Source organism: Bos mutus, chromosome 16 (genome assembly GCF_027580195.1).
Source record: "Bos mutus isolate GX-2022 chromosome 16, NWIPB_WYAK_1.1, whole genome shotgun sequence".
Taxonomy (NCBI): Eukaryota; Metazoa; Chordata; class Mammalia; order Artiodactyla; family Bovidae; genus Bos; species Bos mutus.
The window spans coordinates 4,850,719-4,865,666 of NC_091632.1; the positions used below are offsets into that span (position 1 = coordinate 4,850,719).

The following is a 14,948-nucleotide window of genomic DNA, read 5'->3' on the forward strand; positions in this document are numbered from 1 at the left end:
GGAGAAATGTCTATTTAGATCTTTGGCCCATTTTTTGATTGGGTCATTTATTTTTCTAGAGTTGAGCTGTAGGAGTTGCTTGTATATTTACAACCTTAGGATCAACCTTAGGTCTCCTGCATTGCAGGCAGATTCTTTACCATCTGAGCCACAAGGGAAGCCCTACTAATAAGAGTTGATGTCCCCGCAAAGAGAGAAAGTTCCTAAGTCTCTTTGAAGATAAGAATTTCCTAATATTTCTCATCCAGAAAGTGTGATTCTTACTTAATTTCACCCCCAAATGTCATGTTATAAATTAACTTCTACATTTTGCTTCTCCAAGATCTTGGTTGCATCTTAGTCCATGTCATCACTACTGAAAAAATCTTGTAAATTCAGACAGGTTTTCAGCTTATGGAATTATTTAGGGTTGTTCTTATTCACATTGGATATGTATAGGTTAAATCATTTGATTAGGGTGAATTGATACAAATAATGACAGGGTCGTGAAGTTGGTCTTCATTGAGGTCAAACCCTGACTTTCCCCATAGAGTCTTGCTGTTTTGCAAAAGTATATGCTTGAAGACATTTGTAGTTGTTAATGGAGGAAAACAGAGGAGTTGAGAAAAGAAACAGGAGACCTACAGTGTGACATGGGTCCCAACAGTAAAGGCTATTCTTAGATCCTGTTGACCAGTTCAGTCACTCAGTTGTGTCTAACTCTTTGTGACCCCATGGACTCCAGCACGTGAAGCTGCCTTGTCCATCACCAACTCCCAGGTCTTGCTCAAATTCATGTCTACTGAGTTGGTGATGCCATGCAACCATCTCATCCTCTGTTATCTGCTTCTCTTCCTGTCTTCAATCTTCCTCAGCACCAGGGTCTTTTTCAAAGAGTTGGTTCTTCCTATCAAGTAGCCAAAGTATTGGAGCTTCAGCTTCAGCATCAGTCCATCCAATGAATATTCAGGACTCATTTCCTTTAGGATGGACTGGTTGGATCTCCTTGCAGTCCAAGGAGTTCTCAAGTGTTTTATCCAGCACCACAGTTCAAAAGCATCAATTCTTCGGTGCTCAGCTTTCTTTATAGTCCAACTCTCACATCCTAACATAACTACTGGAAAAACCATAGCTTTGACTATACAGAACTTTGTCGGCAAAGTAATGTCTCTGGTTTTTAATATTCTGTCTAGGTTAGTCATAGCTTTTCTTATAAGGAGCAAGCATCTTTTAATTTCATGGCTGCAGTCACCATCTGCAGTGATTTTGGAGCCCAAGAAAATAAAGTCTCTCACTTTTTCCATTGTTTCTGCATCAATTTGCCATGAAGTTATGGGACCAGATGCCATGATCTTCATTTTTTGAATATTGAGCTTTAAGCCAGCTTTTTCACTCTCTTATTTCACTTTCATCAAGAGGCTCTTCACTTCCTCTTCACTTTCTGCCATAATGGTGTTGTCATCTTCATACCTGAGGTTATTGATATTTCTCCCAGCATTCTTGATTCCAGCCCAGCATTTTCATGATGAACTCTGAATATAAGTTAAATATGCAGGGTAACATTATACAGCATTGACATACACCTTTCCCAGTTTGGAACCAGTTTGTTGTTCCATGTCCTGTTCTAACTGCTGCTTCTTGACCTGCATACAGATTTCTCAGGAGACAGGTAAGGTGGTCTGGGATTCCAATTTCTTTAAGAATTTTCCAAAGTTTGTTGTGATCCACACAGTCAAAGGCTTTGGCATAGTCAATAAAGAAAAAGTAGATGTTTTTCTGGAACTCTTGCTTTTTCTATGTTCCAATGGATGTTGGCAATTTGATCTCTTGTTCCGTTGCCTTATAAATCCAGCTTGAATATTTGGAAATTCTTGGTTCAGGTACTGTTGAAGCCTGGCTTGGAGAATTTTGAGCATTACATTGCTAGGGTGTGAGATGAATGCAACTGTGCGGTAGTTTGAGGCTACTTTGGCATTGCCTTTTTTTGAGATTGGAATGAAAACTGACTTTTCCCAGTCCCGTGGCCACTCTTGAGTTTTCCAAATTTGCTGGCATATTGAGTGCAGCACTTTCACAGATTCATCTTTTAGGACTCGAGACAGCTCATCTGGAATTCCATCACCTCCACTAGCTTTGTTTGTCATGATGCTGCCTAAGGCCCACTTAACTTCCGAATCCAGGATATCTGTCTCTAGGTGAGTGATCACACCATTGTGGTTATCTGGGTCATTAACATATTTTTTGTGTAGTTCTTCTGTGTTTTCTTGCCACCTCTTCTTAATATCTTCTGCTTCTGTTAGGTCGATACCATTTCTGGTCTTTATTTTGCCCAATCTTGCATGAAATTTTCCCTCGGTATCTCATTTTCTTGAAGCAATATCTAGTCTTCCCATTCTTTTATTTTCCTCTATTTCTTTGCATCGATTGCTGAGGAAGGCTTTTGTATCTCTCCTTGGTATTCTTTGAAACTCTGCATTCAGATGAGTATATCATTCCTTTTCTCCCTTGCTTTTCACTTTTTTTCTTTTCTCAGCTATTTGTAAGGCCTCCTCAGGCAATCATTTTGCCTTTTTGCATTTCTTTTTCTTGGGGATGGTCTCGATCACTGCCTCCTGTACAACGTCATGAACCTCCGTCCATAGTTCTTCAGGGATTCTATCACATCTAATTCTTTGAGTATATTTGTCACCTCCACTGTGTAATCATAAGGGATTTGATTTAGGTCATACCTGAATGGTCTAGTGGTTTTCCCTACTTTCTTCAATTTAAGTCTGATTGTTGCAATAAGGAATTCATGATCTGAGCCATAATCAGCCACAATCAGTCTTGTTTTTGCTAAGGGTATAGAACTTCTCCATCTTCAGCTGCAAAGAGTGTAATCAATCTGATTTCAGTATTGACCATCTGGTGATGTCCCTGTGTAGTATCATCACTTGTATTGTTGGAAAAGGGTGTTTGCTATGACCAATGCATTCTCTTGGCAAAACTCTGTTAGCCTTTGCCCTTTCATTTTGTACTCCAAGGCCAAATTTGCCTGTTACTCCAGGTATCTCTTGACTTCCTACTTTTGCATTCCAGTGCCCTATGATGAAAAGGACATCTTTTTTTTTGGTACTAGTTCTGGAAGGTCTTGTAGGTCATCACAGAACTGTTCCACTTCAGCTTCTTTGGCATTAGTGGTTGGGGATTACTTGAATTACTGTGATACTGAATGGTTTGCCTTGGAAATGAACAGAAACCATTCTGTCATTTTTAAGAATGCACCCAAGTACTGCATTTCAGACTGTTCTGTTGACTATGAGGGAGACTCCATGTCTTCTAAGGGATTCTTGCCCACAGTAATAAATATAATGGTTATCTGAATTAAGTTCTCCCATTCCAGGCCATTTTATTTCACTGATTTCTAAAATGTCGATGTTCACTCTTGCCACCTCCTGTTTGATAACTTCCAATTTTCCTTAATTCATGGACCTAACATTCCAGGTTCCTGTGCAATACCATTCTTTACAGCATCAGACTTTATTTCCATCACTAGTCACATCCTCAACTAGGTGGTCCTTTCACTTTGACTCAGTTTCTTTATTCTTTTTGGAGTTATTTCTCCACTCTTCTCCAGTAGCATATTGGGCACCTACTGACCTGGGGATTTCAGCTTTCAGTGTCTTATCTTTTTGCCTTTTCATAGTCTTTATGGAATTCTCAAGGCAAGAATACTGAAGTGGTTTGCCATTCCCTTTTCCAGTGGACAATGTTTTGTAAGAACTCTCCCCATGCCCTACACAGCATGGCTCACAGTTTCCTTGAGTTAGACAAGGCTGTGGTCCATGTGAACAGCTTGGTTAGTTTTCTGTGATTGTGGTTTTCATTCTCTGCCCTCTGAGGGATAAGGATAAGAGGCTTATGGAAGCTTCCTGATCGGGGAGACTGACTGTGGGGGAAACTGGGTCTTGTTCTGATGGATGGGGCCATGCTCAGTAAATCTTTAATCCAATTATCTGTGCACGGGCGGGGCTGTGTTCCCTCCCTGTTGTTTGGCCTATGCCTCCACCAGAGACTCCTGTCTGTATGACTCCACCAATAGAAGTGTTGGCTACAAAAACACTGGATTCAGCTATAATCTTGGGAGGTCTGTGTTTTCCTTTGTGTCAGTTAGTCCATGTTTGTTCTTTGACTTGCACCTGTAACTGTTTCAGATTTGTTTGAAAAAGGAGATTCATAGATTTGATATTCAAATATACCATCATTGTGGAGATGAAACTTGAACTGTCTTTCATATCTAGAAAAATTCTTTTCAAGGTACATTGTAAAGCATCAGGACATTACAGTTTTTTTTTTTCCTCACCTCCTAGAATAAGATTTGTTTCTTTTTAATCATCATAATCACAATTACTTTAAGTCACAGAGACATATCTTGAAACAACTATCTCCTTTTATCTGGTACCCATCAGAAAGTATTTACTAAATGTTTTTGGGGGCATATTACTCCATTAGGTTAATGGAAAAAATAATGAAGAATAAAAAACAATTCTATTTTCTCCTTCAGTTCAGTTCAGTTCAGTTCAGTCGCTCAGTTGTGTCCGACTCTTTGCGACCCCATGAATCGCAGCACGCCAAGCCTCCCTGTCCATCACCAACTCCCAGAGTTCACTCAGACTCACATCCATCGAGTCAGTGATGCCATCCAGCCATCTCATCCTCTGTCGTCCCCTTCTGCTCCTGCCTCCAATCCCTCCCAGCATCAGAGTCTTTACCAATGAGTCAACTCTTCGCATGAGGTGGCCAAAGTACTGGAGTTTCAGCTTTAGCATCATTCCTTCCAAAGAAATCCCAGGGCTGATCTCCTTCAGAATGGACCGGTTGGATCTCCTTGCAGTTCAAGGGACTCTCAAGAGTCTTCTCCAACACCACAGTTCAAAAGCATCAATTCTTCGGCGCTCAGCCTTCTTCACAGTCCAACTCTCACATCCATACATGACCACTGGAAAAACCATAGCCTTGACTAGACGAACCTTTGTTGGCAAAGTAATGTCTCTGCTTTTGAATATGCTATCTAGGTTGGACATAACTTTCCTTCCAAGGAGTAAGCATCTATTAATTTCATGGCTGCAGTCACCATCTGCAGTGATTTTGGAGCCCAGAAAAATAAAGTCTGACACTGTTTCCACTGTTCCCCCATCTATCTGCCATGAAGTGATGGGACCAGATGCCATGATTTTCGTTTTCTGAATGTTGAGTTTTAAGCCAACTTTTTCACTCTCCTCTTTCACCTTCATCAAGAGGCTTTTGAGTTCCTCTTCACTTTCTGCCATAAGGGTGGTGTCATCTGCATATCTGAGGTTATTGATATTTCTCCCAGCAATCTTGATTCCAGCTTGTGCTTCTTCCAGCCCAGCATTTTCTCCTTACTAGGGCCTAAAGTTTTAAAGACTAAATAGGAATGCTAATTCATAAAAGTAATTTTGGAGGTTCTTACATGAGATGAGGTCACAAAATCTGATATACTTGATATACTTGTTTCCTGTGATATTGAAGAAAAGTTTTTATACCATTTTAGTTCGTTTTTATGAGATTTTATAAAGGTGGAACTCCAGAGTCTTTGTGGCATTTTATTAAAAAATTATTTTCTCCAGATCTTCTTCTGAAGTCTGTCATAAAAAGTCTTTGAACTCCTGAGCTTGTTTCTCTGTATATGCGTTCATACTGTAAGATACATTTTCTTTGACTCCCCCAAATATCTACATATTAGATTTAATTTCTAAAGATAAAATTTGTCATTGTAACTTGTGACCATACAGAAGCACAGTAGAGATTTTAGCCTCTCAGTTTTGATATTCCTGTGATCTTTGTCTCTAGGTCAGTGTAAATTCCTGCCAAGATATCCTTTTGCTAAGCCTAAAATTCAGAGTGATCAGTCTGAGTTTGCTGTTGGCAAAACTTGGGAATATGAGTGCCTTCCTGGGTATTTCAAGAAGTCATTCTTTGTCACCTGCCTAAAGACCTCCAACTGGTCAAATGCTCAGCAATTCTGTAAACGTGAGTAATCTGTAATAGAAGAATCTTTGAGTCTATAGCATGTCTCTATGGGCTAACCTGTAATTTTCAAGATAAAAGATAAGAAGATTAGTCAGTAATCTCAAATGAATGAGTTCCTAGATTCTCCATGTTTTCTTTTACTCCTAAGGGTATTAGATATTGGGTATTGGAGTTAAATCATCACAGCTGGCCAACTCTGTTTATCCTATAATTTTCATGACTTTGTTCTATGGTCTCTCTGTACTGTGTTATAGTGATCTTAAAAGTTATATATATCTTAATATATATAACTTTAAGTATATATATCTTAATATATATATATATATATATATATATATATATATATATATTACAGTGAAATTGCTCAGTCGTGTCCAACTCTTTGCGACCCCATGGACTGTAGCCTACCAGTCTCCCCAGTCTATGGAATTTTCCAGGCAAGAATACTGGAGTGGGTTGCCATGTCCTTCTCCAGGGGATCTTCCCCACCCAGGAATCAAACCCGGGTTTCCCTCATTGCAGGCAGATGCTTTACCGTCTGAGCCAATTAGTATAAACTAATTCTAATATTAGTTTCACCTCAGTCTTACCCAATTCAATTCAAGAAGTATATTTGAATAATCACTAGGTATAAAGCATGAAGCTAGATGGTGGGGTTGGGGAGAGATATATAAATTAATATGCTAGTCTCTGAGGAACTCCTATACTATTTGTAGAGACTGGCTTTTAAGCAAACACTGTGCTATGGTATAATTTTTTAATCTATAGAGATAAAATTATATGACATCACAGAGAATAAATAATAAGTGCTATCTAGGAGAACCGGGACATCTGGGCATTACAGACAGAAAATAATAGCATATGTCAACATATAAAGATATGGAAGAACATGATGTCTTTGAAAAATACAAAATAGAAAAAAAAATTGTGGTTGGAACACAAGGTTCATGGTGAGAAATAGTAAATGATGAGGACTGGAACTTAACTGTCGTGGGCCATACATTTTTTTTCCAATGAACATTGGTAAGTGATTGTAATTTTTTGGGTGTGGGGAGTAGCATGACTGCATTTGTGATTCTAAATGATAATGTGTGCAGTGGCATGAAACATTTACTGGACCAGTGGCAACCGGCATTAGAAAGGTAAATTTTATTACTCAGTGATTTAATGAGAGATTTTAGTAGTAGCAAAATAATTGGTTTGGAGAGAGATTTCTGAAATCTAGTCATGAAAACTTGATGATCAATTGAATTAAGGACAGGTGGTAAATAATGAGCTATAGAAAGGAAATTATAATTTTTTTTTTTTTTAAGCCACAAGACTTGCTAGATGTTGCCATCAACTGACAGAGTATAAAAGGGAGGAGAGACTATAAATTACAGTACCTGGTGGCTCAGAGGGTAAAGCATCTGCCTGCAATGCAGGAGACCTGGTTTAATCCCTGGGTCAGGAAGATCCCCTGGAGAAGGAAATGGCAACCCACTCCAGTACTCTTGGCCTGGAAAATCCCATGGACAGAGAAGCCTGGTAGACTACAGTCCATGGGATCGCAAAGAGTCGGGACTCTGATGCTGGGAGGGATTGGGGGCAGGAGGAGAAGGGGACGACAGAGGATGAGATGGCTGGATGGCATCACTGACTCGATGGACGTGAGTTTGAGTGAACTCTGAGAGTTGGTGATGGACAGGGAGGCCTGGTGTGCTGCAATTCATGGGGTCGCAAAGAATCGGACATGACTGAGTGACTGAACTGAACTGAGAGACTATAAATTATGGTTGACCACAAATAATATTTTCATCCACACTTAGAAATATAGACTACAGGTTTTAAACAAATAGTGTTATGGAGTTGAAAGATAAAAATTTTCTAAATGTCCAAAAGTTCTTTGTATAAGCATGGGTAGGCTGCTCAGCCAGTCCAGTCATATTGGAATTTAATAAAAGCAGAAAAAAATCCCTAAAATCCCAATCCCGATTTTTTTTTTTTTTTCTGTTTTGTTCTCCCTTGTAGGTAAATCATGTACGGTTCCTAGAGAACTCCTCCATGGCTCTGTCCACACACCTCAGGGTATCATGTTTGGGGCAACAATTACATTTTCTTGTGACAGAGGGTGAGTTGGCAGGAGACATCTCCAAGTACGTGGATATTAGAACAGTAGTTTCAATGGAAATCATCTGTCTTCCAAAAAAAAAGATATGAGTAATTGCCACCCACCCTTAAAAATGGATAAATAAAAAGAATCACCTCTCTGATATGCTCCAGGGAGAACTGTTTAGGATGACCCACTAGAGTGGATCCCTAGAAGAGAAAAAATTTGCGCTACTCCTCTTCCAATTTTAAATCTTCAGTGTTAGTGACCAGGAGGTCAAATTTCATTTGTCTTTACATTGTTGAATCTTATGTATATGTCCATAGTCCTTCACCATTACTTTCACCATGATATTCTATTCTTTGCCATTCTTTCAGTGGAAAAAGTTCTAAGCTTTTCTAAAATGTCCAGCTGGGAGATGATCACTCATCTCTTTATCTTTAGATATCGACTCATTGGTGACACATCTGCTACATGTCTTATCTCAGACAATACAGTAACCTGGGATAAGGACCTACCCCTTTGTGAATGTGAGTAGAATTTTTGTTCTTGTCCCCCTCTAGAGGGAAAGTGGGCATCTACACATCAAAATAAGTACCCAGGAAGGTTACACTTGTTCTGAGCAGATCTGGACACAAATCTGTGATTTATTTTCTTCCATGCCCCCGATCCCACTACCCTTTCTTTCGCTTACTGTACCTTGATGGTAAGTTAGTTCACAGTGAATAATTGCTCAAGTCTAAAATATGCTACAAGACTCCACTCTGCCAGCTTAAATCCAAGCAGAATTTATGGCACTCTAAGTACCTTTTGTAAGAGTTTATCTGTACTCTGGGGGTGAGGACTGGTGACTAAGTCATATTTAGGAGGTTTTATTAGGCCAGTTCCATGTATCTTCCTACCTTGATACTTTCCATTTAGAACCATCTTTGAGATGAGCTTACAGAATTTCAGCAATATGGGTTAATTGTAGGTGAAGTGGAAGTTTGGTTTGCAAGAGTTGAGACAAAATTCCCAGAAGATATTACATTTATTTTTAAATTTCTTTTCTTTTTATTTTAATTGGAGGCTAATTACTTTACAATATTGTGGTGGTTTTTGCCATACATTGACATGAATCAGCCATGGGTGTACATGTGTTCCCTATCCTGAACCCTCATCCCACTCCCTCCCCATCCCATCCCTCAGGGTCATCCCAGTGCACCAGCCCTGAGCACCCTGTCTCATGCATTTAACATGGACTGGCAATCTGTTTCACATATGATAATATACATGTTTCAATGCTATTCTCTCAGATCATCCTACCCTCGCCTTCTTCCACAGATTCCAAAAGACTGTTCTATACATCTGTGTCTCTTTTGCTGTCTCGCATATAGGGTCATCGTTACCATCTTTCTAAATTTCATATATATGCATTAGTATACTGTATTGGTGTTTTTCTTTCTGGCTTACTTCACTCTGTATAATAGGCACCAGTTCATCCACCTCATTAGAACTGATTCAAATGTATTCTTTTTAATGGCTGAGTAATACTCCATTGTGTATATGTACCACAGCTTTCTTATCCATTCATCTGCTGATGGACATCTAGGTTGCTTCCATGTCCTGGCTATTATAAACAGTGCTGCGATGAACATTGGGGTACACGTTTCTCTTTCAATTCTGGTTTCCTCAGTGTGTATGCCCAGCAGTGGGATTGCTGGGTCATAGAGCAGTTCTACTTCCAGTGTTTTAAGGAATCTCCACACTGTTCTCCATAGTGGCTGTACTAGTTTGCATTCCCACCAACAGTGTAAGAGGGTTCCCTTTTCTCCACACCCTCTCCAGCATTTATTGTTTGTAGACTGTTTGATAGCAGCCATTCTGACTGGCGTGAGATGGTACCTCATTGTGGTTTTGATTTGCATTTCTCTGATAATAAGTGATGTTGAGCATCTTTTCATGTGTTTGTTACAGAAGATATAATATTTAAATACCTTCTCTCTTTTCCTATCTACCACACTGCCAAAGCTATTCCTTGTGAGCCACCCCCAGCCATCTCTAATGGAGACTTTCAGAGCAGCAATAGAGACTACTTTTACTATGGAACAGTGGTTACTTATCAGTGCCATGTTGGACAGAATGGGAAAAAGCTGTTTGACCTCTTGGGTGAGAAGTCAATATATTGCACCAGCAAAGACAATCAAGTTGGCATCTGGAACAGCCCTCCCCCTCAGTGTATTCCTGTAGTCAAATGCCCAATTCCAGAAGTTGAAAATGGAGCTATGGAATCTGGATTTAGGCGTTCATTTTCTTTAAATGACTCTGTGATGTTTAAGTGTAAGCCTGGCTTTACCATGAAAGGCAGCAACACAGTATGGTGCCAACCAAACAGCAAATGGAATCCTCCACTGCCAAAGTGCTTCAAGGGTGAGTTGGGCTGCAACTTTGGGGATCTAGAAATAAAATGAGATTTTGGGAGAGATAGATGTAGGATACCTATGAGAAGAGGATGATAAAGACAGTGTGTGTTGTTGGATATCCTGGTTAAAGAATTTAAAAGTAGCTAGGCAAAGATTCATAAATTTTCTAAAATATTTTTATTATAATACTACATACATATAGGTGTACAAAAGCTTTTCTACTATGCTTGATAAAGGCTTGAGAAAGAACAGCAGCAATAACAACAAAAAAGAGACAGAGAAATTGGAAAACATAAACTAAGTGAAATGGGAGCACTGAATATGAAATAGAAAAGGTGCAACAAACTAGATAAAAGTAAGAGATCATTATATAGTCCAGTTGCTTTTAAACATTAGAAACACACCTGGAGCTCTGGAGAGAAAAGTAGCAATACCTGGACATTTTTATTTTTCAAAAAATAATCCAAAATAATTCTTCTATGTATCTGGATTTTAAAAAGTAAATTCAAGTTTTTCTATTAAATAGTAGTTTTAGTGATATAGAATTCTGTTATTTTCTGTTGACCAATCATGATACAGTGGTATTATGTGAATAATAGTTGCATAATCACAATAGTAAAATATGTTTATCAGTTTTCACAATCAATAGATAGACACAAATTAAAAGATAATTATAATTTTATAATGGAAACATGATCAACCTAACAATATAAAATAATTACATATTATTTGGGGGGTTAAATAGGGTGATGTGGTAAGTGGGAAAAAAAATTTTAAAGTAAACTTTGAAAGTAGTATCTAAATGTTGAAGAGATGAGAAATTTACTATATTCTGGGACAGAGCTAGATATACATTAATTTAGGGGAAATCAGAAGACACTAAAAAAAAAAAAAAAAAAAGCAGATAGTACCAGAGCCAGTGATCAAAGATTTTTGTATGATTAAAATTGTATGTAGTTAGATTTTATTTAAATGAGGATAAAATTAACTCTTAATCCCATTAGCCAGGCCAGTAGGGAAAATTGACTGATCAGAATTAGATTCAAATTACTATACGCTTTATACATTCTTCTATTGAAAAATGTAGCCTTTATGGAATAAGGTTAGAATTAAGACTGAGTCACTTCCCCCATTTCCCCTCTTTCTCCTACTTTTATTGAGAAATGCCCGACTTCCTAAAAACCTGGCACCATTTGAAGTTCCTTCCCCAAGACTTAAACACTTCATCAATGGTGTGGGGACCAGGAAGAAAGGGGATATTTTGGTGGTTAAAAAAAAAAAAAAAAAGGCATTATAATAGTTTGGTTCCCTTGGCTACAGTATTAGTGAGAGGATATCCATTTAAATAAAACAGGAAAATGATGAGGAGGGGTCATATTTCCTGGCACAGATCAAGATACAGAGGAGATAGATGCAAAGTGCATCATGTCTAAAATATGTAACATATAGTAGCGTCACTCTGTCTCACCCAAAAGAGTGTTTGCCTTAAACTTAGGAGGGCTGACATGACCACCTTTATCCAACTCCTGCCAACCCTAAATTGGCTTAGGTTGTAGAGAAGAAAGTTCTTATTTTAGAAATAACAGGCCTCCGGTCCTGTTTTCTTCTCAGGGTGTCTACCACCTCCACATACCCACCATGGTAATTATAACCAATTGGATGAGGAATTCTTTGCAGTTGGACAGGAAGTGTCCTACAGCTGTGAGCCTGGCTACACTCTCATTGGAACTAATCCTATACAATGCACATCCTTGGGAACCTGGAGCCATCTAGTACCCAAATGTGAAGGTGCATAAAGGTCTATTTCATCTCAAGGAAACTCAGTTGTTTCCTGACTCTTCATGTGCCAGCCTTGTTTCTTTTTTCCTAGTGAAATCATGTGATGACATTCCAAACCAACTTCTCAATGGTCGTGTGGTAGCTCCTCCTAATCTCCAGCTTGGGGCAGAGGTTTCATTTGTTTGTGATAAAGGGTGAGTGCAAAGTGACCCATAGCTAGTCATTGCTAAGTGTGATCTTTAAAGACAGTTACATTTCTTTGCCTCTGATTTTCTCTCTCCTTTTCTTTACCTTTTATGATTAAGAATTCTGTTGTTAAAAGAATCCCATTTATTTTCTCCAAATGTGTGCATGGTCAGCCAAAGTTGGGAACTGTCCTCTCATCATTTGCAAAAGCAAAGATTAGGCTCAGAAGTTAAGATTTCTTTTATGGAGACTGAATGGATGTTGAGGGTTCAGTAAGAGGGGCTCTTTGAAGTGAGCTTAAGAAACAAAGTCTTTGATGTTTTCTTCACTAGGAACTAAGGTTGTTTCCTTCTAATGGTCAAGAAAATCTTAACATTTGGATGCTGAAGATTAAAGCAAGAACTCAAGGAAAGAGCAGACCATCAGGACTGTTTGCTCTGTGTTTTTAGCTGGTCTGAAGTCTTCATATAACTTAGCTAATTCGCAATCTTGGACTTTTTCCTTAGGGAAAATTCTTATGAAGATAGACCCCATTAATCCCACACTCTTGAAAGAAGTGTTTAGTTTCCATGTAACGGAGAATTGGTTTGTTCTGGTGATAATTTGCTGCCCCTTATTGTTTAAGGTACCGGTTAAATGGCCAGTCTTCTAGTCAGTGTGTCTCAGAAGGAATGAGAGTTTTCTGGAGTAATAAATTTCCTGTCTGTGAACGTGAGTAGAAAGCAAAAGTAATCAAGTATGGATTGTGCCTCTTGATTTTTGGTCTGTTCTTATGCATTTATCAATTATAAAATCTATCAACATGTATGCTTTGAACATATACATGCCACTCTTCTGTATGTTTTAGAATGCAGGCCAAAACTAACTTTATTCAGTTGACTACAAATGGTGTTGAGTATTCTATGTGTATAAGGATAAAGGCTCTCAAAAGTTACTCCAGCTGAAAATGAATAGCACTGATGCACTGACATGGTAATGCCACTTCCTCATCTGATGAGCAAATCTTGGAGCTAAATGGAAATCAACCAGAAGTTTCAGAGGTTGGCAGTTTTTTCTTTATTCTGAGACTCACTCAGGAAAAGTGTACATATACTAATACAGCTATAAACAATTAATATTCTTCATGCCCAATAGGACAAGTAAATAAAAGATATTATTTGAAACCATTTCCTGTGGCTTCTTCAAAGGAGACAAGCATTAAAAGAAGACAATTGACTTGCAGTGAGGATGCAGTATCTTTTGTAACAGGACAGAATGTGGTCTCTATACTTAATAGCCCCAGTTGTGCTTGAAATAGGTGTTGCATAATTAGCATGTTCCAGGTATTGTACTTGTCATTTTCAGCTACTTTCTTACTAGATTAGGAAACTGAGGCTTAAAGAGGGTGAGACTTGTCTAAGGTCACGCAGCTATTGAATGACTGTGGGGATTTGAAACCAGGCCTATTGAGCCCAAATTGTACACATGTAATTAGTACGTCATTAACATTATTTTCATGTACTATTTACCTTTTGTTTCATTATTAAAGTTGATTAGACACAGAACTATTCAATAAATTCTGTTTCATTGTTATTGTTTGGTCCTAATTGCTTTTTTTGCTGAAGATCAAGAGAAAGGTAAGAATTTAGCAGCTTAGGGACAGCTCTTACTGAGCTGTCAGAGTCAGTATGAATAAGAAAGAAATTATATGAATTTCTAATCTATTTCTGAAACAGTGACATGACCTATATTTGGATCTTTTATCTAAATTTGAATCTTATTTTCATGATCAGTGTGACCACATATTTTCTTTCCTACTTTGCAGGGATTTTTTGTGACCCCCCTCCTTCTATCAAAAATGGACGCAGTAGTTATTATTCTGGTCCTGTAGCTCATAATGCTGTGGTGACCTATACATGTCAGAGTGCCTTCCGCCTCATTGGAGAAAGACGTCTTTTTTGTATAAGTAAAGACAATGTGAATGGAATCTGGGATAAAGCTCCTCCTATCTGTGAATATTACGATAGAAATTCTGTTTGCTCTGAACCCATAGTACCAGGGGGATACCGAAGTAAAACATCTAGACCACCATTCAGACACGGTGATGCTGTGACATTTTCCTGTAATGCCAATTTCACCATGAAAGGAAACAAAACTGTTTGGTGCCGAGCAAATAGAAGGTGGGGTCCGACACCATTACCAACCTGTGAGAGTGGTGAGTAGAATGAAAGTAAAATTGAGCCAGGAGCTTGGTCCCTTCCATTTCTGTGCAGGTTAAGTTTGGGATCATTCTGAAGGAAGAACAGTGTGAATGTGTAAATGGTAAGGGTGGAGGGAGGAAGCAAGGGAAAGGGTGAAAATGACAGTTTCCTATTTTTTTTTTCCTTAGTTGTAGAGGGATATAAATGTTCATTCATCAATAGAGCAAATAATTTTAAAATATAATGGGAAAATCTAACTGAACACACCTAATATTTGAATGGAATATCTCACAATGATAG

The 14,948-nt window shown here is 38.4% G+C and overlaps 1 protein-coding gene across 3 annotated transcripts in view; it reads left to right on the plus strand.

Moving 5' to 3' along the window:
• Positions 1-14,948, plus strand: part of CR2 (complement C3d receptor 2) — a 49,341-nt gene that overhangs the window by 7,294 nt on the left and 27,099 nt on the right. For 2 of the 3 annotated variants that reach the window (XM_070384610.1, XM_070384611.1), the window contains exons 2-9: positions 5,833-6,012; positions 8,023-8,122; positions 8,546-8,631; positions 10,112-10,510; positions 12,115-12,291; positions 12,374-12,476; positions 13,094-13,179; positions 14,273-14,662. In XM_070384610.1, coding sequence (XP_070240711.1) covers positions 5,833-6,012; positions 8,023-8,122; positions 8,546-8,631; positions 10,112-10,510; positions 12,115-12,291; positions 12,374-12,476; positions 13,094-13,179; positions 14,273-14,662 — 1,521 coding nt within the window. The remainder of the gene's footprint in view (positions 1-5,832; positions 6,013-8,022; positions 8,123-8,545; positions 8,632-10,111; positions 10,511-12,114; positions 12,292-12,373; positions 12,477-13,093; positions 13,180-14,272; positions 14,663-14,948) is intronic. The other variant, XM_070384612.1, reaches the window with a different exon arrangement.